Here is a 26,703-nt window from a genome sequence, read left to right on the forward strand (position 1 = left end):
GAAGGCACATATGCTTGCTACCCACTTAACCTTTCTACCTAAGAGTTAATTATAAATAGGACCATAGGTAATCCAGGATCCTAAATCTAATATAACAATTGTCATGTTAAATTAGGACATCATTTTTACTGTAACAAAACTATCTATATAAAAGAATGTTTCCCTGATGTTGTCTTAAATATAATATAGCTTTGATGTAGTTAATTTATTTAATTTATTTATTGTAATTTTATTTTATTTTTCCTAGAGGTCAGGCTAGTAGGATAACCAATAATCAAATCATTGTCTCTTCAACATACTATGTGAAATGTAATTTAGCTTCTCTCTGTATATATATGTGTACACTCCAGATGATGACCTTAATATGAAGGTCAAAACGTAAGGAAATTAAAATAATTATTTATAACATGGTTGTAGAGTCCACAATTTGTGTTAAATGAATGCTGATCACGGTGTAACACTAAAAGAAAGGACATAAAAATCAGCCATCCAATTATGTTCCATTAACCTCAGGACTCTCAAAAGTAATGTAAAAGGTCATTAATGACCAGCTTCTTTATCTGACAACACATCAGTTAATTAACTACCACCTGTGATTCTCATTACAAAGCAAATCTCCTTTCGAACCTTACCCACCTTCAGACACAGGCCATAGAAAAGTCTGGAAAAATTCACATGGTTGCTCTTGTACTTCTAAGATGTTTTATTATATCTGGCATCAAACCAACTAACAGCTTATGGTCTCCTTCCTGCAATCCAATCACAAAGGAGATTCCTCTTTCATTCATATCATAGCAGATGGCTTCCTCTCAGATTTCTTTCTGAATGCTGGAACAATCCAGGGATCCATGCTTTTTTGTCCATGTTATTGTGAAAATCTTATCCTCCTATACATCAATAACCTTTCTCTAACTTCAAATCTTATCCATAATTTTGGTGATGATATACTCTCCATTCCTCTTCTTCATTCTAAAACATTGAAGTACTCAAATGATTCAAGCTTCAATATCTCCTATAACCAATGTCTTAAATGCTAATTTCCTCACTATTCTCAACATACATAAATATAATCTAGTGAAGGTTGGTCAATTGGTAGAACCTCTGCTACTAATCACTCAAGAAAAAGTTAAGCAGCAAGTTTGAGCATGGTTAGTAGTTGGAAGAGGGCTCAATTGTTTGAAGCTGTTGGTACACTCTCCCTCGATGAGTCTTTGGACTCCCTGGAGGCATTACATAATAATAATAATAATAATAATTTCCTGGAAGAAAAAACCTTACTTAATTTCCTTTTGATAATGTTCCAATCTCCAGTTATAATCAGTTTTCTCTTCTGGGGTTGGCTTTCGCATTTTGCTTATTCTGACACAAACACCTTGCATTTATAACTTTCTTGGCTTCCAAAAAACTTGCTATTCTCTTTTGTTCCAAAATACTACTTCTCTCCTGCTCCATTCCTAACACTTCATAAATACCAAATCCACCTTATGTTGGAGGTTTAATGGATTTTTTACAACACTCAAAAAGAATTAAAATAGAATTTAATACTTCCTATATTTCGTCCTAGTCACTAGGACATCTATGGGGATTACAAAGATAATTAATGTAACATGCACACAAAAACTTACAGTACTAAGCCCAACCACATGGGTGACAATAAAGTCCTATCTAGGTAGAGCACCCTCTAAGGGCAGTAGTAGGTGGCCTGGAATGTAAGGTGGGACCTCTGGTGATGACTGTTTCCCAAATCTTCGGAAGCTTAGTGCAACCGTATTTGTTAAGATTTGGTTGGTTTCTGAGATCTGCTGCTGCTTCTAAGAAAAGTCTCTCTTTCTTGAATTTGCTGTGGCGGAGCATGGTGGTTTTCTTCCATGATACTCTGTGGGTGGTGTCCAAAACATGGTCAGCCAAGCCTGAATGGCCATAGTTGTGTTTAACGATGTACGACTTGTGTTCCTCCAGGCGGATGGATGCTGATCTGCCTGTCTGTCCAAAGTACGCAAGTTTACAGGAACAGAGTACTTTGTAAACTCCAGGCAGAGAGAGAGAGAGGAGGGAGCTGATCTTTCGTAGAACGGATAAGGGTAGCCAGTTTGCGGTAGGGCTTATATGCTGTGTGTAGGTTATACTTTTTTAGTATCTTGGCTATTTTTTCCGAAGTGCCACGGATGTAGGGTATGGTGATGGCATTTTTAAATTCTTGTTGACGAGAGGGACGGGGAATGGGGGAGGAATTGATTATTTTTTTCATGCTGTGTTCGCTGTAGCCATTGGAGAGGAAAGTTCCGTGTATGTGGTTAAGCTCAGTAGTGAGGGCGGTTCCACTGGAACAAATATTTGTGGGCTCTCTTGGTAAGGGTTTTAATGATGCCATATTGTTGTGAGGGGTCGTGGTGGGAGAGTTTGTGAATGTATCTGCCTGTGTGTGTGGGTTTTCTGTATACAGTGAAGGCAAGTGTATCATTAGGCAGGCGCGTGACTAAGGTGTCTAGGAAGGGTAAACAATTGTTCTTTTCCTTTTCCATAGTAAACTGGATTCTTGGATGTAGGCTATTGAGATGACCGAGGAAGGTTTGAGTGGGGCTGAGTCATAGACTCAGCCACACTCAAACCTTCTATCTGGCTAAGATATGTAGATGATGTGTTCTCTATTTGGCCTCATGGCCCAGACACGTTAGACTCCTTCCTCGGTCATCTCAATAGCCTACATCCAAGAATCCAGTTTACTATGGAAAAGGAAAAGAACAATTGTTTACCCTTCCTAGACACCTTAGTCATGTGCCTGCCTAATGATACACTTGCCTTCACTGTATACAGAAAACCCACACACACACACACAGGCAGATACATTCACAAACTCTCCCACCACCCCTCACAACAATATGGCATCATTAAAACCCTTACCAAGAGAGCCCACAATCTTTGTTCCAGTGGAACCGCCCTCACTACTGAGCTTAACCACATACACAGAACTTTCCTCTCCAATGGCTACAGCGAACACAGCATCAAAAAAATAATCAATTCCTCCCCCATTCTCCATCCCTCTCGTCAACAAGAATTTAAAAATGCCATCACCATACCCTACATCCGTGGCACTTCGGAAAAAATATAGCCAAGATACTAAAAAAGTATAACCTACATACAGCATATAAGCCCTACCGCAAACTGGCTACCCTTATCTGTTCTATGAAAGATCAGCTCCCTCCTCTCTCTCTCTCTCTGCCTGGAGTTTACAAAGTACCCTGTTCCTGTAAGCTTGCGTACTTTGGACAGACAGGCAGATCAGCATCCATCCGCCTGGAGGAACACAAGTCGTACATCGTTAAACACAACTATGGCCATTCAGGCTTGGCTGACCATGTTTTGGACACCACCCACAGAGTATCATGGAAGAAAACCACCATGCTCCACCACAGCAAATTCAAGAAAGAGAGACTTTTCTTAGAAGCAGCAGCAGATCTCAGAAACCAACCAAATCTTAACAAATACGGTTGCATTAAGCTTCCGAAGATTTGGGAAACAGTCATCACCAGAGGTCCCACCTTACATTCCAGGCCACCTACTACTGCCCTTAGAGGGCGCTCCACCTAGATAGGACTTTATTGTCACCCACGTGGTTGGGCTTAGTACTGTAAGTTTTTGTGTGCATGTTATATTAATTGTCTTTGTAATCCCCGTAGATGTCCTAGTGACTAGGACGAAATATAGGAAGTATTAAATTCTATTTTAATTCTTTTTGAGTGTTGTAAAAAATCCATTAAACCTCCAACACAATGTCCTCACAGCACTTAAGCCTCTACACAAGAACCAAATCCACCAGATGTTAGACTGTTGGTCTCACACATTTGAAGAGGTGCACCCAGAACCTACCTATGAATTCCCAACTATATATGGAAGAGGACAATCCACTTAATAGATGAGATCTCTCTCTCTCTCTCTCTCTCTCTCTCTGAGACTCCCTCTGGTCACTTTCTCATAGATGCTCTGTTTCTGCATTGTCTTTTTTACATATACTTTCATGGGCACTGCCTCATAAAGCTGACCATTATCATTTTCTGCTATCCTCTAATCAGGTAAGTACAGGAGCAACCTGTGGTCAATATATATCCAGTTAAGCTTCAAACTTACAGGACCAACTTATCATCTTCTTTCTTCAATCATCCACCTTAGTCCTTTGAAACAGTCTTCCCCAGATCTGATAACATCTAATATGTGTAACTGATTGTTTCTGGTCTCTTTTTTGTACAACTTTTTCTAATACTCCTGATGATGTAAGTCTGATGACTTACAAAACTTGTAGGGTTTGTGCATCACTTGCCTATTAGTAGGCAAGAGATGCACAACATACATTCTCACCCAGTCAAGTCAATTCTGCCTCTTGAAGTAGCCCATTTCCAAAGAGGTTCTGATTATCAGTGAGCATTCCTGCAGTTAAAATATACCAATCTTAACTGGAAGAAATGCCAACTAGACATACCAGATGGTAGATAACTTTCACTGGCCAGTGAACTACAACCACCCTGCTTATTGCATGATATTAAGCAGCTGATGTTATCTTTGGTCCATAGAGCAGGAATTGTAGTTTCTGTCCTTCTTCAAATCGTCTGACAAGCAATTTGATAACTTTCATATGATAACCAGGTTAGCACTCCCCCATCTTCGAGAATACTATTCCACCATCAAAGATGGGAAGACTGAATCTTTGAAGGGGGGTGCTGACCTGGTTAGATGAGTGGTTAGCATTTCTGCTCTCCAACCAGGTTCAAATTCTGTCATGAGCATGAATGCTTGTGATTGTCTTTAGGTGGAAGGTGAATTTCATTTCCTGATGTGAGACCAGTGCCTTGCTTACTGAAAGCCTGAAGTGGCTTGAAAAAGTTCCATGTTTGGTCTCTGGAGCAGGGTTTCCAAGACTATGCAAAAAATAAATAAACATAAAAAGTTATATTCAAAAAATATATAAAATTAATAAAAATTTTAAAAAACTTTAGCCCATCCATGGCATAAATGTACTATAGGTTTTCAGAAAAAAGTAAAGCACTTCCACAAGCTGGCCACCAAACTGTATACAGAACAAACTTGATGGTCTCACATTTAAATGTATTTCCCATTCAGTTAGTGTGCAATTCTGCTGCCTTCTACACTTACAAATTGTGTCTGTGGGGAGGTAATGTAATGGCATGTCAGAGGACATTGTTAGGGATACATTATGGCAATGAAACTAGATGGTCTATATGCACAACATATCTAAGAATCTATCACTTCCACTATGTGTTTCTCTACTGTTATGATCATATTACAGATATTCACACTGAAATGAAAGCTTCAATCCAACTCTGTTCTTAAACCAATATGACAATAAACTCTAATAGATATATTGTCACCGTGGTTAAAATGAAAAACAAACTTGCTGCAAAAAAAACTTAAAAAACAAAAAAAAAATCTCTTTCACATCCATCTCACCAACATCAATTGCATAAATGCCAACTTCAGTGATGTACACCATCATCACAGAGAGCCAAACTTGATCTGTTTTTGACCAAACCCAAAATTACTATCACACCAACCACAGTCAATCTTACCTCTCCAAACTACACTCTGTATTCATTCTGCCACAAGAGTGGTACTTGTGCTTTGTATGGCCAAATATTCCTTACCAGAAGATGCCTAATCTTTAATCTCCTCTTTTTGACATTTGTGCTAATAAACAAAAAAAATTACACAATAACCACAATAATAAATGGTAATGAAAAACAAATATTTTATACTGAAAATAACAGTACATGAACATGAAACATGAACAACATGAACAGTACATGAAAAAGTGCAGAAACAACAAGCAAATTAAAGAACAAGAATACAAGGTATATATAACAATTGGTTTACCAAATAAAAACAGCTGCCGCATGCTAGAAATTAATATTAAAAATAATATTAAAACTTTTTTTTTATGTTTACATAAAATTAGAATCTCCCAACCTTTGGGAGAGACAATCATTCCAATTCTGGTTAGGCCAGTGTAAAAGGCCTTCACAACTTTCTTTAAAAAGACATTCATATCTAAAGCTACTTCTATGGAAAAGATGAGCTTCATCCCACAGGATACTGTGTTTAGTGTCAAAACTATGCAGTGCCAGACCAGACTTCTGAGGTTTCATGTATTCAATGTAGTATTGATGTTCGTTAATTCTTCTTTTTTTTTTTCACAGAAGAGCTTGTGTGCCCAAAGTACATCAAATTACTTTCACAATGATTATAAGAATCTCTTCTTTTAATGTTACACAATGACTAACATTCAATTTGATAAATTATGGAGACTACTACCATGTTAAGAATAATTAACTTGACAAATTGGAATGGATGAATGGCAAGCAAGAGTACGTAGCTTGCAGAGAGAGAAAGAGAGAGGGAGATGTGTGAAAGAGAAAGTTGAATGTCTCAGGAATAAGTTCAGAAGAATGAAAGAAGAGATTAAGCCATGGAAACGATGAATGCAAAGTGAATCAGAGTAGGGGGGGGAGAGTTATGGGAAATGATAGAAGAGAAGAGAACAGGAGAACCAGTAAAGGAGACGGAATGAGAAAAATGTGAGAGAGAGTGCTGGAACCAGTGATGTAAAGATGACAGGACAAAAGGTAGATAGGGAAATAAAGAAAAAAAGTGTTAGAAGAGGGAGAGAGAAGTGAGGGATGCAGGTGAGCAAGGGAAAAAATATGTAAGAGGTGTGATGTATGGAGACTCGGTGTACAAGATAGAATGCCTGAGGAGTATTTACCTGGAGGTACGATAGAAAGTGTAACTATGGCAATTAAGTGAGGTGAAAGGGTGGATGAAATAATTGTGATGATGAGCACGAATGACTTGACAGGCAGTGTGAATCAGGTGGCAAGAGATCAGGAAGACTAAGAGAGAGAGAGAGAGAGAGAGAAGATTGTGTGTGTGGTTGTTGCTCAGGTATGATAATGACAAGCTGAGTAGAGGAGCATTAATAAGGAATACATGATAGTCAAAATGTGTCAGAAGAGAGGCTTGGGATATGTGGATGCTTGGAAGGCATTTGAGGACACAAAGGAACTGTATGTTCTCTGAATGAGTCAGTGTGTGTCAATGCAGGGAAACAAGAAATATCAGGGTGGATGATAGACAGGAATGGCCTCTTGTGGAAAGAGGTACTTGGGAGAAAGAGAAATACATTGAATAATGCTGAATCCAGTGGAGTATGGAGGGTATAATGATATGAATAGAAACACTGACAATGCCTTGATTCTTTATACCAGTGTTTCTCAAACTTTAGATATCCATGTACCCCTTCTTAAATTTTCATCATTACCAAGCCCCCTTACCAAAATAATAATAATAATAAATAAATAAATAAGTATATTTCATTGTAAATGTCTATTTTATTTGAATTTAGATGTGCATGTAAACAAAAAATGTGATTTATTTTTAATAGAACAAAATTTATAAAGTTAGTATAAATTTTTACTTAATTTAAATAATTTATCATCAATGAGAGGAGTGGAATTGCTTATGGTGGGATAAAATTTCAGCAAAATTGTGCTCTATAGTTGTTAATTTCAATCTTAGATGTGGTTCGACATCTATAATGCGGTTCCTCTTTTTCGTCTTAATACCTACAAGGGCTAAAAATCCTACTTCACACAGATATGAACTTGGAAATGGAAAAATAAACTTTCAAACTTTATCTGTTAATTCAGGAAATTGATTCCGTATTTGTAGTCAAAATGGTGATAACGTATTCTCATCATATTTATTTTTTAGGAAACCATCAGAAGCTAGTTCTAAAAGTTGTTTTTCTTCTATTACTGACAGACCCTTTGGCATAGATTTGTTGATATTGAAAGGATATCTTATCCGCTCAATATTAATATCCAATTCAGGGAAATACTTTTCTAGATTCATTTGTAAGCTTTGTAAATGCTGCATGATAGTAATTTTCACATCATCATCAATTTGTTCATTTGAACTTGCGAGCATTCATATAGAGATGGAAACATGTCAAATTCTCCATTACCAACACACTTTTGCCATAACTTCATCTTAAAAATGAAATATAGAAATTTCCTTTCCTTAAAAATAAATTAAGATTATTTAATACAGTAAATATATGTGAGCCATTTCCAATTATGTAAATGATTTTTCAATTCAAAATTTTCATCAAGAAAAACATCAATTTGTTCATTTGAACCTGCGAGCATTCATACAGAGATGGAAATGTGTCAAATTCTCTATTACCAACACACTTTTGCCATAAGTTCATAGGTTCCTCTTCATTTCCCATCCATGAAAAATCCACATTTCAAGTAATTCATATCGTACTTATGAAGTTTTTTCATCTTCTTCCTAGTTGGTTCTTTAGAGATGTCAGATGACACGTCCTTATCAATTTCATTTAATCCAGAAACAATATCAAAGTTTTCTTGTTGCTTACAGCTAATTGTATCTGTTATATTGCTCTCTTTTGTGCAGTTTATAAATCCAGTCTTTAAATAATGATTCAAACTTAAGAATTTAAAAGCTAAAAAATTATATTTATTATAGGTATTATAACTTGCTGTACATTATTAAGGCAATTATATCACTGTAAAAGTAATACAAACCTATTAATTGCTATTTCAACTAACAATAAATTTGTAGTATGATCAAATAATGAAGCACACTGATTAATATCTGCTTAACTGTCTTAATTACATCTACTACTGATTCATTAATTACTTTTTCATCAGTCGCTATTGTAGCTTTTCATGTTGTTGTTGCAGGATCGTAATGTACATTCATCTATGAAACTGAACGAAGATTCACGAGTGATCACCCACAAATTTGCAAACTATTCAAATGAAGCAGTTATCACAATTTGAGTAGGAGAATTCATACATAATATATAATTTCTTGAGAAATATGTTTAAAATAATTTTTTTTCTTAATAATGATTCCATGCATTAATAATGCATGGATGAAAATTGCCACATACCCCCAGGAGGTACACATACCACACTTTGAGAAACACTGCTTACCAATGCCAGGAGCATCTGGAATGAAGGAGATTAATTGGTGGCACTGACAGCCCTGTCCAAAGATTATTGATTTCTCTGAGATGTAGTTAATGGAAAACAATATACTAACAGGAATAGAAGTAGCGGGGTTGATCAGTGCCTTTCAAATAGTACTGTTCATCGAAGAATTTACAGTATTTTTTTTTTTGACAGGATAGGAAAGGAAAACTTGGTAGTTTGGAGTACTACTCATGATAACTGATGACATATAGTTGATGATTTTCAGGGCAATGGCAATAATAGTGTTGAAAGCATATAGTGGAGGTAGAGATGGGCAGGGCAGGATATTTAGTGTAGTGCTGCTACAATTCAGGGAGCACACAAGGTGATTAGCAAAAGATTTTGGCAGATGAGCTTGGCAAGTGCAAGAAGAATGATTGTTGTGAGAGATTTTAACTACAGCAGTATAAATTAGGAAGAGAATACTGCATATAGTAATAAGGGAATGAAATTGCTAGAATTCTTGAGAGACAAATGTCTTAGGCAACATGTGGTAGAAGGAACACGAGATTTAAGAGTTTTAGATTTGGTGTCATAGCATCAGAAGAGCTGATTATAACTGCAATGGAATCTCTATTCCCAGCTGGAGAGAGTAACCATGTGGTTTGGACTTGAAAGATGAATAGACATGCAACAGTATCAAAGACAAAGGAATGTATGTGGAATTATAAGGTGATTATAACAGTCTTAGATATCAACTTGGGGACAGCTCCATGAAGGGAGGAATCATTAGTGCTTGGGAATTTGTGAAGGAATATTTATTAGCAGCATATAGCAAGCTGTATACGAGTGAAGAAAAGAAAACAATTTGGTGTTCTTTTCTTCACTATAAAAGAGGTTATGAAAGAGATATAAGGAGAGGGGGTGGAGAGGGAAAGGATTGTGGAAGAATGGCATAGTTGGATAAAAATGAGAATAGATTGACTGATGCAAAGGACAGACATAGTGAAGTTGTTCAATGAACACTTTAGTGGGGTATTTCATCCTGCAGAAGTAGGTTTTAATAGTAGAGGGATAGGGCAGCTTCGAGGTTTAGAAGTGCAAGAGAAGATTGTGTTTCAAATACTGATTACTCTGGATGTGAATAAAGTAGTGGGACTGGATGGGATTTCACCATGGGTTTTGAGAGAATTTGCTAAATAACTGACAGCTCCATTGACCTGGCAATTCAACGAAAGTCATTTAGTGTCATTTAGGGATGCTCTTGTTTTAGTGATATGCCAGCCTTTTATAATACAGTGGCAAGAGTGGTTGATGAGGGAAATGCATATTCTACCATTTTACAGGGCACCACATGATATGCTGATATTTTAGTTGCAGCACATGAGTTTAGATGTTAGGTTAATAAACTGGATTCGGGATTGGGACTTGTATTGTTTATCCTTTATATCAATGACATTGTCAATGTATTGCAAGGGAATATTCAGCTGTTTGCAGATGTGGTAGCCCTGCAAGAGGATTTGAATAAACTGGAAAGATGGGCAAATGATTGTGGGTTCCAGTTTAATGCAGCTAAACGTAAAGTCTTGAAGTTTAGGATACATCAGTAGGAGGCTGCATATTCTGTTGGAGCAAGTGAAGGAGGCAAGGGATCTTGGGGTGATAATTGATAGAAACTTGAAATTCAGGGAACAAACTGCAAAGGTGATGAAAGTAACTAAGAGGATTGCTGAAATACTGAGAAGGACACTGACCAGCAGAGATAAAAGAGTTGTCATTCCATTGTATAAAGTCCTAATCAGACCACATTTGGACTATTGTGCTCAAATTTGGTCTCCGAGATTTGAAGGAGATAAATTAGCTGTGTATTAACGGATAACAAAGATAGTATTAGGAATGTACAATGTTAGTTATGAAGATAGTCTGAGGGAATGTGAACTGCAGAGTTCAGTAGGTGGAAGAAGGACAGGTGTTATAATTGAGACTTTTTAACTGTTGAAAGGTAGTTCACTGGAGAGTGTCAATGTATTGTAAGGTATACACACACATATGGAGAGTGACACTGGGGAATTCTTTCATTTGGTGGAACAGAGGGAAGGAGAGATGACAAGGGGCTATCCCTGGAAGTTATGAAAGGAAGCTGTGAGCAAGAGGATGAGGGGTGGTTTCTGGGCATGGAGGGTGGATGAACTGTGGAATGCAGTGCTTGATTGAGTGATGAGAGCATGAATGGTGAATGAGTTCAATGAGTGGTACTTTGTGTTTTCTAGCAAAAAAATTTCTTAGAGTTGTCTTTGGATCTCAGGGCCAATCTCTTCTCATATTCCAGTTTTGCCTTCTTAAAGTTACTCTCACAAGAACCTTAATGTATTTAGACCATGAAACTCTACATCATATATGTGCATTTTGTGTGTTTCAACTTTCATATTAAAGTCATTATCTGCAGTGCACACATGCACACGCACACACACACATACACGAGGGTGCTCTAAAAATTTCTCAGCCTCGACCACAATCGAAGTTGGTACATCTGTCATAAGCATCCATGTGAAATTGCAAGTTTCTATCAAGTAGCTTTGTTTTATACTGTCTGAAGCTAAAGTTGTCTGTATCCCTTGAAATGGATAAAATTGAATATCGTGCAGTGTAAAAGAAGGTTTAACAGCAAAAGAAATTCATTCACAGTTCGTAAAAGTTTATGGGCACTCTTCTCCTTCGTTTTCGACAATTAAGAAATGGGCTGCACAGTTTAAACATGGCCGTACCAGCTTTGAAGATGCTACATGTAAAGGATATCCAAAAAAGTGCAACAATGCCAGAAATCATTGATCAAGTGCACGATATGGTATTTGATGACCGGTGAGTCAAATTTTGTGAAATTGCTGAGACTATAGGCATTTCAAAAGAACATGTAGGATATATTTTACATGAAGAATACTGCATGTGAAAAATCTTTGAAGGGTGCTTAAGGGTTAAAGCTGTATAACTGAGAGGAGACTGCCACATAGCCTTTAAAGGAATGCGGAGAACCAGAAATCATTGATCAAGTGCACTATATGGTATTTGATGACCAGTGAGTCAAATTTCGTGAAATTGCTGAGACTATAGGCATTTCAAAAGAACATGTAGGATATATTTTACATGAAGAATACTGCATGTGAAAAATCTTTGAGGGGTGCTTAAGGGTCAAAGCTGTATAACTGAGAGGAGACCTCCACATAGCCTTTAAAGGAATGTGGAGAACTGACCAGGGCTTCAGACCTAATGTCCAATCCTCACCTTCTCATGGGGCACCCTGTTGAGTATCTACTTGGATACTGAACAAATGAGGATGGGCTGGCAATTTGGGATTTAGCTGACCAAATTGTATTCTTTCTTATTGGTTAAACCAAAATAAAAAGTGACGGTACAACATGACAAAATTTCATGCCGGCTGGGGCTTCGCCCAGTTAAACAACGTCCCCCATTGTTTTCACCACGGAACCAGGGCGAACAGCGAAAAGTCAGCTACTGGAACAAATCTGAAAACAAACCCCAACTCAACATCACCAGAGTTAAAGATTGGCACTATCAATGTAAGAAGCCTGAATGGCAAAGAAATGGATATAGCTGAGGAATTAGATAAGTACCAGATCAACATAATAGGGTTGACTGAAACAAAAAAGACAAAAACTGGTGAGATCTTCCCGAGCAATAAATAGAAAATGTTACATTCAAGCAATGACAATCAAGGAAAAGAAGGAGTAGCCACAGTATTCAACACAAAATATGAGGCTAATCTTCTTGAATAGCAGTCAGTATCCAATAAAGTAATGTGGGCAAATATGAGAATGGGGAACCAGACAATGAGACTTATTTGTGCGCCTATGGTCCCACAGAAGGTTCTACTAAGGTAGAAGTGGAGGAATTTTTTGAGGATCTAGAGAAAGCTACTGACACAATGAAAAAGGAAAAGTTGGTTCTTATTGGGGATCAAAATAGCAGAGTAGGAAGTGGTTGTCAGACAAAAAAATGTTTTGGGAAAATTTGGAGAAAAGAGCAAAGCTAATAATAATGGCAAATATCTGTGGGATTTCTGCTCGGGACATGGACTGGTTATTACTACCACCATGTTCCAACATAAAAATGTGCACAAATTCACATGGAGAGAAGAGACAAGGAATAAGAAAAGTCTCATTGACTATGTCATTGTTGATAGTGATGTTTTCTCAATGGTGCAGGACAACAGAGTGTACAGAGGATTTGAAATTGGAAGTGATCACTATTTAGTCTTGAGCAGAATAAAATTGAATTTCGTATTGAAAAGAATAACATGTAAGAAAGTTTTAAAACGAATAAAAGTTGAGCAGCTCTCAGATGTGAACCGTACACTAAAACACACAAAGACTATTGAAGAAAAAATGAAAGAGTTTGAGAACAGGAACCAAACCTTGGAGATTCCGTGGCAAGCCTTGAAGAAAACCATGACTGATTCAGCCAGAGAGGCATGTGGTGAGGTTGTTTGCAAGGATAGAAAAATTAGAATGCCATGGTGGACACAGGAAGTTAAAGAGGCAGTGAAGGAAAAGAAGGAAAGAAAAGAAAAAAAAGCATATCAAAAGTTCCTGGCAAATAAGTCAGCTTGTGCTCTTAGAGAATACAGAGACAAATGTAAGAAAGATGTGTAAAACTAGCTAAACAAAAGTCATGGGAGGACTTTGGCAAGAACATAGAAAATAAATATCAAGAAGGTAGGGTAAGATATTCTGGAGGTTGTTGAAGAAGCTTACAAATAGAGAAAAGACTGCTGTAAAAGATATTAGAGATGATAAAGGTTACATGAAAACAGGAGAAAAAGATATTCTTGAAGTATGGAGTAATTACTTCGAAAAATTGCTAAATGAAACAAGCAGTGATAGCACGGTGGTAAAAAACAATCTACAGGCATGCAGTCAGGAATACATATCCATCCTTGAAATTGAAAAAGCCATCAAAGGCTTGAAATGTGGAAAGGCAGCAGGAGTAGATGATATTTGACCAGAAATGCTGAGATATAGTGGTAAAAAAGTTTTACAGCAGCTGCACTGCTCAGAAAGCCTGGACAGAGGGACAAAATTCCCAATGATTGGAGTAGAGCTCTCATAGTACCCATATATAAAAAGGGAAATAAAACTGAATCTGAAAATTACAGAGGTATTTCCCTACTGAGTGTTCTTGGCAAGATCTATGCAAGTATACTTGAGAAATGGTTGAGAAGAATTGTGGAAGAAAAGCTTGGTGAAGAACAAGCTGGATTCAGGCCAAATAGTAGCTGTCAGGATCAGATTTTCACTTCACGACAGATAGAAATCATGGGAATATAACAGAGATCTGTATTTAAGTTTTGTCGATCTGGAAAAGGCATATGACAAGGTGTCAAGAGAGAAGCTATTCAAAATGCTACAGTTATATGGTGTCAATGGGACAAGCAATACTTAGTCTGTATTTGAGTTGTAAGTTGGCAGTTAAAATTGAAGGAAGTACAGAAGTGATGGTTTAATGTTAAATCTAGTGTGAGACAAGGATGTACATTATCCCCGCTGTTGTTCATTATCTATATGGATCACATTATGAAGGAAAGTGGTATTAAACATGATATCAGAATTGGAGATGTTAATGTTAGCTCTTTTTATGCGGACAATGTTATACTTCTAAATAAATCCACTACAAGTTTGCAAGGGTCCCTGACTAAATTGAATAACTGTTGTAATAGATATGGTATGAAGGTGAGCATTAAAAAGACAAAGACAATGAAAATAGGTAGAATTGTTGAAAATGTCAACTGTGTTGTGAATGGAGAACCTGTGGAACAAGTAAAACATTTCAGCTACTTAGGTACGATTTTTAGTGAAGATGGTAAATTAAATATGGAAATAGACAACAGAATCAACAAAGCTAGTATGGTTGGAAGTCAATTGAATAAATTCATATGGAATAAGAGAGAAATTAGCTGGAACACTAAATTAGCTGTATACAAGACAGTGTTCAAACCAGTTTTAACTTATGGATCTGAGAGCTGGGTCAGAAGTAAAACACTTGATCAAAGAGAGACCACAGATATGAGAGTCCTGAGAAAGATTATAGGTGTGAACAGATGGTATTAAGGGCAATATCATATTAAAAACGAGGATATTAGGAAAGAACTTGACATTGTCAGCATCCATAAATGCGTTAGCAGAGCTAATCTCAGGTGGTATGGTCACCTAAACAGAATGGGCGAAGAAAGATTAGCAAAACAAGTGTTCTCTGCCAGGTTGGCAGCAAAATGATCCAGAGGTAGACCAAGATATAGGTGGATTGATATGGTACAAAGTGCCTTAGACGATAGAAATATAAGATCTGATAATGTTGGAGTCTTGACAAGTAACAGACTGATTTGGAGGAAAATTGTAGATAGGAAGTTAGTAATAATGTAATTTTTTTCATGTAGTACTATCATATCCTGTACACCCCCTTGAGGTACATGACAGGAATTTGATGATGATGATGAAAAATCTTTGCACAAGATAGGTGCCGTGCTTGCATACAGAAGATCAAAAACACACACACAAAAATCTCTGAACAGTGCTTGGAGCATTTCAACGAGAATAAAACTGATTTTGTGTGTCAATTTATTTCTATGGCTGACACTTTGATTCACCATTACACACCAGAATTCAAAGAATTCAAACAGAAAACAGTGGACAGAAGCCAGTTGTTTAGCCAAAGCAGATAAAGTCATTTCCATCAGCAAGAAATGTCATGGCATCAATGTTTTAGGATGCTAAAGGCATTATTTTTATTAATTATCTTGAAAAGGGTAAAACAATAACCAGGGAATATTATTCCGATCTTTTAACCAGACTAGTTGAAAAAATTCGTGAGAAAAGACCCGGTTTGCAGAAAAAAAAATTCATTTTTCCTTAGGACAATGCACCTACCCATTGGAAGGTGCATTGTTTGGCAATGGGAAAATTAAGGGATCTGCACTATGAATTGTTGGAACATCCACTCTATTCCCCAGATTTGGCTGTCTCTTCCCAAAACTAAAACTCTTCCTGGCTGGTCAGTATTTGTTTTTTCGAATCAAGAGGTGATTGCAGCTGTAGAGAGGTATTTTACAGATCTTACTGAGAACCACTATAGGGATGGGATAATGGTGCTGGAGCATCACTGGAATAAATGTATTAGTCTTAAGGGAGATTATGTTGAAAAATAAAAATAATTTTGAAATTATTATTATTATTATTATCTGACACCTCCAGGGACTCCAAAGACTCATCGAAGGAGAGTGTGCCAACAGCATCGAATGATTGACCCCTTCAAACTACTAATCATGCTCAAACTTACTTAACTTTTTGCGAGCTATTAGTAGCAGAGGCTCTTATAAATTCATTTTTTCATTGTTAGACTGAGAACTTTTCAGTCCACCCTCATATATAGAGAGACAAGTTACATTACAATATGTATCTTGTCTATGTATATAAAATGGTTATATCAAAATATATCAAAGAGTATGCCAAAGTTACATTCATTTGATCAACCATTATTATACTGGCCTGACCCCCTAGTGAGGAAAAAAAACAGTACATTAAAGCAATATCCTATTTTTACATAGAGAACAAATTTATAATATTTTTTAATACTTTTAATACAGCAGCAGTAGTGGTGGCCTTATCAGTAATTTAGCACAAATGTTTGTTATATTAAAGCTAATGTTACATTAAGGCTAAGATCCTAGATTACTACAGTCCTAATTATAATTTACAATGACCTCTTAGAACAAAAGGTTATGTGGATAGAACATGTGCCATCCATATTCTTTGGCTTTTTTAGTTCATCATTATTATTGAAATTAGACTGGTTGATTAGAATTTCACATAACTCCATAAATTTGCGCTCATACCAAGTTTTGGTGTGATGTAATGAACAGATGCCTTTCCAGTTAATTCTGTGTCGAGTATCCAGGGAATGATCAGAAAGCCCAGACTTACCATGGTTATTAGAAATGTCCATTTTTCCAGACAGGAGTGGTATGTGCAGTTTCAACCATATAAAGTACAAGCTGGGATTGACAGATTATGCTCTGGATACTCCTTCACATAGGAACAGATGGAGAAAAACATCTTTATTACATAGAAGTCATCACAGGTCTGAGAGGTAATTCTCAGAATCAGCATCAGCTATGAAGCACTCTCTCCCAACCTCAGCAAGTATGGTTGCATTAATTTATCAAAGATCTGGGAGACTATCATTTTAAGACCTAATAGCATGACTTTTCTGGAACTTTGCATATGAAGACAGATTGAAAGTGCATAGCCTTCAAAGTTTGAGAAACAGAAGAAGCAAAGGTATGACAGAAACATACAGGCTTGAAAAGGGGAATCTTAAGGTACAAGTACCAGTAAAATTGTGTTTCTCATGGCAGGGATGGAGAACTTGAAATTGTTCCTGGAAGCTACACAAAGGTGGTCAGGAATCATGTAAGATCCAGGTTCTTTTCATGGTGTGTGTGTGTGTGTGTGTGTGGTGAATGAATGGAATAAGTTGCCAGTGTGACAATGTGAGTTGGTCTTTTGTGAGTGTTTCAAAGGCATGGTATGACAGGTATTAAGGCATTTCATGACCTTCAAGGCCAATCCCTCAATGAGTCCATGCTTCCATGAAGATGCCTAAATAATTGCAATAATAATAACTTTACACTTTGATCCACTGAACTGGCAGACATTCTCCTTAGTTCACACTGTCAGTTTATTCATATCATCCTGCAGGATCTCTATATTTCCTTTATTAACTATTGCTCTCCTAACTTTAGCATCATCAGCAAAAAATTTAACATTCACTTCAAATTATTCTCAGTATCATTAACGTCCGAACTGAACAGAACGGGCCAGGCCTAAGTACAGAGCTCTGTAACATACCATTGGTAACTTACCTTTTTCTATGTTTCAACTCCACAATATACTATTCTCTCGTGTTTAGCTGCCATCCACAATCTTATCTTATCACCAGCTGCAACTTACACTATTACTTACACCATCCAATTCAGCTGTCACTTTACTACAGAAAGTAAGCAAATTATTATTATTTACATTTCTTAAAATTATTAGGAGTGATAATTCTCACCATTCTCAGGCACTACTCACTGCTTTTCAAAACCTTCTTGTTCACCATTTAATTCAAAACTTCCAGGGATGACCTGGTCTTTGTCTTTGTTTCTTTCCCTCATTCTACCATATAAGAAATCTTGCCATTAACAGCTGGTAAGTACCTCTCACCAATTTAAATGCCAAAATCATATCACCCTTCTTCTCCTTTCTGCCACACTCTGAAGATTGCATGCTGCCTTCAATCTATCTTTATAATCAATGTTCTGTAATTCTGATATAATTTTTGTTATCCACCTATGTAATCTCTACACAGTCACTTCATCCCATTCAGATGCTCACCAGCATTTGAATGGGATGAAGCATTCAAGCACGGTAACCCAAGTGCGATGTGATCAGTCTTTATAATGAAACTGCATTGTTATAGGTGATCAACATCCTGCTCAGTACTGTAGCAAATTCTCTGGTTGTTTAAAGCTTTTAAATGTGTTGTCTGAACTTCATATATCTGTTTACCATCACCCCAAAATCTGACACCTCCTCCACTTCTTCCAATATAGCTCCACCAAGAGACTTTGTATCTCATTAATGGATCACAAATTTCAAAGCCACACATTTATCTGTGTCACACTGACACCCACACTTATTACTACCTTTCCAGTTTATTCAAATCACCCCCCCCCCAAAGAGCCATAACATCAGCACTACTAATAATAATAGTCCCAAGTTTCACATCATCTGCAACTTAATATTTCCCTGTAATCCAGTGAAAATATCATTAACATAAAGATGAAATAGTAAAGTCCCAGTACTGAGCACTGTGAAACTCTAATTGTAACCTTCTTGTTCCCTGATATTGCTCTTCCATACACAACTATCCACTATACATTACAATTGAAATACACTGCAACCTATAAGATCATATGTTGCAACTAATTACGCAGCTTTCTACAAAATCCAGAAAAGTAATAGTGTATGCCTTTCTCTCATCTGCTACTATTAGGTTATTATAAAAAGCAACCCAATTATTAAAACAAGCACTTTCCATAATAAATCCATGCTGGTATTCATAAATAATATTTTCCTCATCTGTCCAATTCTAAATACAAGTTCTTACCAAAATCTTAACAACCATAGGTGAAATATAAACAAGTCTAGAGTTTAATACCTTAATGCAATGGCACAATCTTATCCTCTTTGCACTAATTAGGAACTTGTCATTTTGGCAGACATTCACTGAACAGCCAGGTCAATGGTAGTCCACTCCACAGCACAATACCTTAAAACATGTGAAAAATCGCTGCTAGTCCCACTGCCTTACTGACATCTGGAGTGCTTAGCATTTTGGAATACAGCCTTTTCATTCACTTCTAATCCTTCAATCTTACCCATCTCTCTAGGAATAAAATAACACTGTTCTACTGCATCACTTGCATTGGTCACCTGACTACTGTTTCCATTCAGGAAGTCATTCGTTCATAATCATTTCTCCTCCTACTGGCTAGATAGTGAAAGAACACCTTGGGATTCCTTGGATCGCAGTGCTAGTCTCCTCTCTTAGTTTGATTTTTTTCTCCTTAACTGCAGTAATCATCTTCGTAACCTGAGCCTACACTCCTTATACAACTGTTTTCCACTTTTCTCTTTATGTCTTCCATAACCTCTTTTTCAACTTGAGTTCCTGTTTGATTTCTGCAGTTATCCATTTTACTGAAAATTAGTTTAACTCTTTCACTCACAGTATGCAATTTGCCATTTGCTAAGGCAAGACCTCCAATCAAAAAAAAACCATGTTGTTCCTCATTGGTGTACAGGATACGATAGTACTACATGAAAAATTTACATCATTATTAACTTCCTATCTACAGTTTTCCTTCAAATCAATCTGTTACCTGTTAAGACTCCAACATTATCAGATCTTATATTTCTATCTTGTAAGGTACTTTTTACTGTATCAATCCACCTATATATTGGTCTTCCTCTGGGTCTTTTTCCTGCCAACCTGGCAGAGAACACTTATTTTGTTAATCTTTCCTCTCCCATTCTGTTTAAGTGAACATACCAACTGAGATTAGCTCTGCTGAAACATTCCTGGATGCTGACAATGTCAAGCTCTTTCCTGATATCCTCGTTTTTAATATAACATTGCCATTGATGCCATCTGTTCATGCCTCTAATCTTTCTCAGGACTCTCATATCTGCAGTCTCTAGTCTTGGTCAAAGTGTTTTACTTCTGACCCAGGTCTCAGATCCATAAGTTAAAATTGGCTTGAATACTGTCTTGTATACAGCTAATTTAGTGTTTTGGCTAATTTCTTTCTTATTCCATATAAATTTATTCAGTTGACTTCCTACCATACCAGCTTTGTTGATTCTGTTGTCTATTTCCATATTTAATTTACTATCTTCACTAAAAATTGTGCCTAAGTAGTTGATATGTTTTACTTGTTCTATAGGTTCTCCATTCACAAAGCAGTTGATATTTTCAATGTTTCTGCTTATTTTCATTGTCTCTGTCTTTTTAATGCTGACCTTCATACCATATCTATTACAACAGTTATTCAATTTAGTGAGGGAATCTTGCAGACTTGTAGTAGATTTATTTAGAAGTAAAATTGGAGATGTTAATCTCAACATGAGCTGAGATTAACATCTCCAATTTTGATATCCAGTTTAATACTGCTTTCCTTCATAATGCAATCCATATAGATAATGAACAACAGAGGGGATAACATGCATCCTTGTCTGAGATCAGATTTGACATTAAACCACCTTTCTGTACTTCCTTCAATTCTAACTGCTGACTTACAACTCAAATAAAGACTAAGTATTGCTTGATATAATGCCCCATTGACACCATATAACTGTAGCATTTTGAATAGTTTCTCTCTTGGCACCTTGTCATATGCATTTTACAGATCTACAAAACTTAAATACAGATCTCTGTTATATTCCCATGATTTCTATCTGTCACGAAGTGAAAATCTGATCCTTACAACCGCTACTTGGCCTGAATTCAGCTTGTTCTTCACCAATCATCTCTTCCACAATCCTTCTCAACCGTTTCTCAAGTATACTTGCATATATCTTACCAGGAAGACTCAGTAGAGAAATGCCTCTGTAATTCTCACATTCAGTTTTATTTCCCTTTTTATATATGGGTACTATGAGAGCTCTACTCTAATCATCTGGAATTCGTCTCTCTGTCCAAGCCTTCTGAACTATGCAATGCAGCCACTAAGACTTTTATACTTCCATGCTTGAGCATTTCTGGTCAAATATCATCTACTCCTGCTGCCTTTCCACATTTCAGGCTTTTGATGGCTTTTTTACTTCAAGTATAGATATGTATTCCTGACTGCATGCCTGGTCAGTGTTTTTTACCAGTGTGCTGTCATCACTGCTTGTTTCATTTAGCAATTTTTCAAAGTAATTACTCCCTACTTCAAGGATATTATTTTCTCCTAGTTTCATGTCACCTTTATCATCTCTAATTCCTTTTACAGTCTGTTACCTGTGAAAGGTAACAGACTGTAACAGACAGCACTCTTTCCTCCATTTCTGAGCTTCTTCAACAGCCTCCAGAATATTTTGCCACCTTCTTGATATTTATTTTCTATGTTCTTATCTAAACAAAAGTCCTCCAATGACTTTTGTTTAGCTAGTTTTACACAGTGTTTAGCTTTCTTACATTTGTCTCTGTATTCTCTAAGAGCACAAGATGACTTATTTGCCAGGAATGTTTGATATGTTACTTCTTTTCTTTCGCTGCCTCTTTAACTTTCTGTGTCACCATGGAGTTCTGATTTTTCAATCCTTACAGATAACCTCACATGCCTCTCTGGCTGAATCAATCAGTGTTTTCTTCAGGGCTTGCCAATGAATCTCCAAAGTTTAGTCTGTAGCTCACGTCTGAGAGTTACTCAACTTTTATTCGCTTTAAGACTTTCTTACATGTTATTCATTTCAATATGAAATTCAATTTTATCCTGCTCAAGCATAAACAGTGATCCCTTCCAATTTCAAATCTTCTGTACACTCTGGTGTCCTGCACTAAGGAGAAAACATCACTATTAACAATAACATAGTGAATGAGACTTTTCTTATTCCTTGCCTCTTCTCTCCATGTGAATTTGTGCACATTTTTATGTTTGAACATGGTGTTAGTAATAACCAGTCCATGTCCTGAGTAGAAATTGAACAGGTATTTGCCATTATTATTAGCTTTGCTCTTTTCTCCAAATTTTCCCAAAATATTTTTGTATCTGAGAATCATTTTCTACTCTGCTATTTAGATCCCCAACAAGAACCAACTTTTCCTTTGCTATTGTGTCAGTTGCTTTCTCTAAAACCTCAAAAAATTCCTGCACTTCTACCTTAACAGAACTTTCTGTGGGACCATAGGCACAAATAAGTCTCACTGTCCAGTTCCCCATTCTCATATTTGCCCACATCACTCTACTTGAGACTGTCTGCCATTCAAGAAGATTACACTTGTATTTAGTGTTGAATAATATGGTTACTCCTTCTTTTCCTTGATTGTCATTACCTGAATATAAAATTTTGTATTTATTGCTCAGAAAGATCTCAGCATTTTTGCCTTTATGTTTCAGTCACCCCTATTATGTCGATCTGGTACTTATTCAATTCCTCAGCTAGCTCCATTTCTTTGCCATTCAGGCTTCTTATGTTGATAGTACCGATCTTGAACTCTGGTGATATTGAGTTGGGTGTGTTTTAGGATTTGTTCCAGTAGCTGACTTTTTGCTGTTCACCCTGGTTCCCTGGCTAAAACAACGAGAGCCTTAATTAACTGGGTGAGCCCCAGCCTGAATGAAATTCTGTCATGTTGTACCATCATTTTTAATTTTGGTTTAAGCCAATAAGAATACCATTTGGTCGGCTAAATCCCAAATTGCCAGCCCACCCTCGTTCGTTCAATATCCAGGTAGATACCTAACAGGGTGCACCACGAGAAGGTGAGGACATTAGGTGATTAGGTCATTAGTTCAGAAGCCCTGATCGGTTCTCCACATTCCTTTAAAGGCTATGTGGAGGTCTTCTCTCAGTGATATAGCTTTGACCCTTCAGCACCGCCCCCCCCCCTAATTCCAACTTGTGTAAATTCCTGAATTCTGTCCTTAACCAACTTTTTCAGTAACTTAACCACAATTCCTATGATACTAATTGGTCTATAAGTCTATAATATTATTACTCTTACTAATGACTTTTGAGATAATGTGACAAAACGGTTGCAAAACATGCTTCCCAAACTACAGAAATGTTGAAGTGAAGTTTGCAAAGCATCATATCTAAGATTACAAATTAGCAGCCGTTTAGGTAGAGTAGGATATCTGCTTATAAAAACTATCACAGTTCACTTTACTACTTATTGTTCTGAATATGAAAGAATGTATAGAAAAACTATTTGTTTCAACACATTGTTAAAATAAATAGTTTTTTTTACAGTTAAATAGTTAAATTACAATATGTTAAAAGATTCATTTTTTAAGTATAATTAACTTACGGGAAAGATTTTCTCTCCTCTTCATCTGTGCACCAATAATAGTTTCTAAAGGGACATCAGTTCGTGGTATGCTAATACAATATGGAGGTAACATTATACTCTGAAGACATCCAAACATACATTCTGGTGGTAGACTTTTATAACACAGTGCATGAGCCTGAAAGAAAAAACATATCAAAAATGAGCTTTTCACAGTCAATTATAGTCTCAAATAAGAAAAAGTAATCAATAAATATTTCCTTTCCTGTTTTTTTAAGTATTTCCATTCTAATAAATTTCAGTATAATTTTTGGATATTAACAACATGTGAGAATGAATAGAACTCATTTATTTTTAACTCAATGTTTTTTTTTATCCATATTACGTAACATCACCAGGAGTTAACAAAATTAAATATATAAGTACAAAAATAATGAAAGAACTTAACAAGCCATAACTTTCACTGATAAGTATAAGAATAGGGTTTCTGAATCTTTGCTATCTTTCTGTTCCAGGGACTCAAGACTTTTCTTTTTCCAAGTCCTGGAAATCCCTGGGACTATACAATTTTGCTCATAAAAATTATTTTTAAGTATATCTATTATTTATTATAATCTTATAAAATGAGTCAATAACTGCTAAATAAATGGCATAATTAAAGCAGAGTGAATTTTCAATCCACATAACAGATGGAGTGACAGTGCTGCTGTCTCTCCATCTGTCTTTAGAACCACAATATTTTTTTTTCTTTTTTCTTTTTTTTCAGAATTATTCCAAATTCTTTCATTTGTGACCACAATATTTTGAATATTAGTTGAAGAACATTTTTCTGAATATTTCCATATGAACTAATCCTAAGTTAAAAATGTTTGTATCTGAAAATGAACAACAATGCTGAAATACCTTTTATTTCCAATACTGGTACACTCATCCAAAGTAAGACACTAAAACAATTATCTGATTCTATAAATTCTTTCATTTTTGATATCATTTTGATATCAACTAAACTTTGCAACCCAGACACCATCAATCTATCCTCATAGGAAGCATTCCACAGACTCATCACTAGTTTGGTCACTCATCTGAATCATCTCCACCACCTTGTGATCCCAAACAAACTGAGATGATCAAACCTGTGCACAGTAGTCAAGATACAGCTTAATCATAGCCTATAAAGAGGGATAAAAAGTCTTTATTTATTTAGTGTTTTTCAACATCCAGGCAATCAATTAAGATAGTTTGCCAACTTTTGCAATATGCCCTATGAATTCAGCTCTCTCTGCCCACCATTACCCTCAAAACCCTATCCTCATCGATTTCCTCCAATCTAGTACCACTGATGTGATACACGGTATTATTATTATTAAGTGATACCTCCAAAGAGTCATTGGACTCCTTGTGGGAAGGTACACATATGCCTCTTTTCTGAAGGTACACATATCTCACAAAATGCATAACCTTACAGTATGCAACACTAAATTGACAACAATTATTCTTTGTCCCAATTTATTTAAATCATCCTCAGCATATCTACATCACCTTTCAACTATTGCAATCCCCCAGTCTTAAATCATCAGCAAACAGTTGAATACACTTAAATTATTCCCTACATCATTAATATACAAAAACAGTCACACTAGTCATGCTTATTTTCCTAGATTCCACTTTGCCATGTACCTCTCTGGTATCTGTCTATCAGCCACCCACCTATCCATGCCACCAGCTTTATATCCATTCCTATCTGCTCAAACTTACGTAATATTTTTACATGAGGCATTCTGTCAAATGCCTTTCCATAGTCCAGGAATATCATGGCTTAGCCATTTCCCTTATTTAATTTTGCCATCACACTATTATAAAATGTGAGTAAATTACTAAGGTAGATCCTACCTTTTAGAAGGCTGTACTTCCCTCCACAGAGTATCATATTCCTATCCACAAATTCCTGGATTTTACATTTAACCAACTTTTCCAATAAGTGAAACACCAGTCCAGGGATAATAACTAATCTGTAATTTGCTACTTTTTGTCTTGTAGCCACCTTTATGAAATGTATTTTATCTTTTTGAAACTTTGTCAATGCAGAGAAGTAGATTAAAGAACTTCACAAGATGCACATCCAGTTCTTCTGCACAATCACACAGTGGCCAACATGCCATCCAGTCCCACTGTATTCTCAGTGATATTTTTTTCAATGTGCTGAGCATACTTCCAGTTTATTTACCTTAATTCTCACATCAGTCTCTCTCTCACTTCAGTAATTGCAGTGTCTTTATCTGGACGATACACACTCAGAAAGTGATTGCTTGGTAAGTCGACTATTTCTTCTGATTCTGTCGCTTTCCATTGGCAATAATTAAAGTTATCCTTCCATAACCATTTCTTCTCTACTTGCTACATAGCAAAAAAAAAACTCATTTTCAGATTTACTTTGGCCTATTTAGCTAATTTTCTCATATACTCTGATTAAGCCTTTACCATACTATCACCCTTCTTACTTGCTCATTGTGCTGCTCATGATCATCTTCTTTCTTTGTATTTCATCCAGATTTTTTTTTAAGCTCCTGTCTTATTTCACTATCCATCCATTTAACTGCCAATTGATTTATCCTCCTGACCATGGTACAGCATGATACTGTTTCTCTCAAACACTCCCTGACCACTGCCCATGCACTACTGACATTCATTCCTTGTAGCTACTTAAGTCATGGCTGCTCCAAGTGCCTCCTAAGTCTGTCATAATTAGTAGCTTTGTAGTTCAGCATAAACCTTTTCTTACTGAGAATTCAACACATTTAACAACCCAGAATGAGATGGCATGGTCACTTTCCCCAATCAGAGGCAGAGTATCTACCAATGTTATGGATACATCTTCAGATGCTATTAGGAGATCAGGTGCTCTCAAACTGCTGGTTCCCACATGAAATGCTGTTTCAGATAAATGTCCCTTAGTAACTGTATGAATTCCACTTATATCTTATCAATTCCACTTGCACCCTTTCCTCCCTCCCTCCCAACAATCTATGTTCCCATAGTTGAAGTACCTTATTATATTATATGCTGGCCTGGTTGGCTGAGTGGT

At 36.4% G+C, this 26,703-nt stretch overlaps 1 protein-coding gene across 3 annotated transcripts in view; it reads right to left on the reverse strand.

Annotated features, from left to right (window-relative positions):
- The window catches only part of LOC150094613 (diacylglycerol kinase theta-like), a 570,433-nt gene that overhangs the window by 367,395 nt on the left and 176,335 nt on the right, over nt 1-26,703 (reverse strand). For all 3 annotated transcript variants that reach the window (XM_090411566.1, XM_090411564.1, XM_090411565.1), the window contains one exon: nt 23,643-23,799. In XM_090411566.1, the coding sequence (XP_090267692.1) occupies nt 23,643-23,799 (157 nt within the window). The remainder of the gene's footprint in view (nt 1-23,642; nt 23,800-26,703) is intronic.

This window comes from Typopeltis vanoorti, chromosome 21, assembly GCF_054136105.1.
Source record: "Typopeltis vanoorti isolate ZY-2024b chromosome 21, IOZ_Tvanoo_1.0, whole genome shotgun sequence".
NCBI lineage: Eukaryota > Metazoa > Arthropoda > Arachnida > Uropygi > Thelyphonidae > Typopeltis > Typopeltis vanoorti.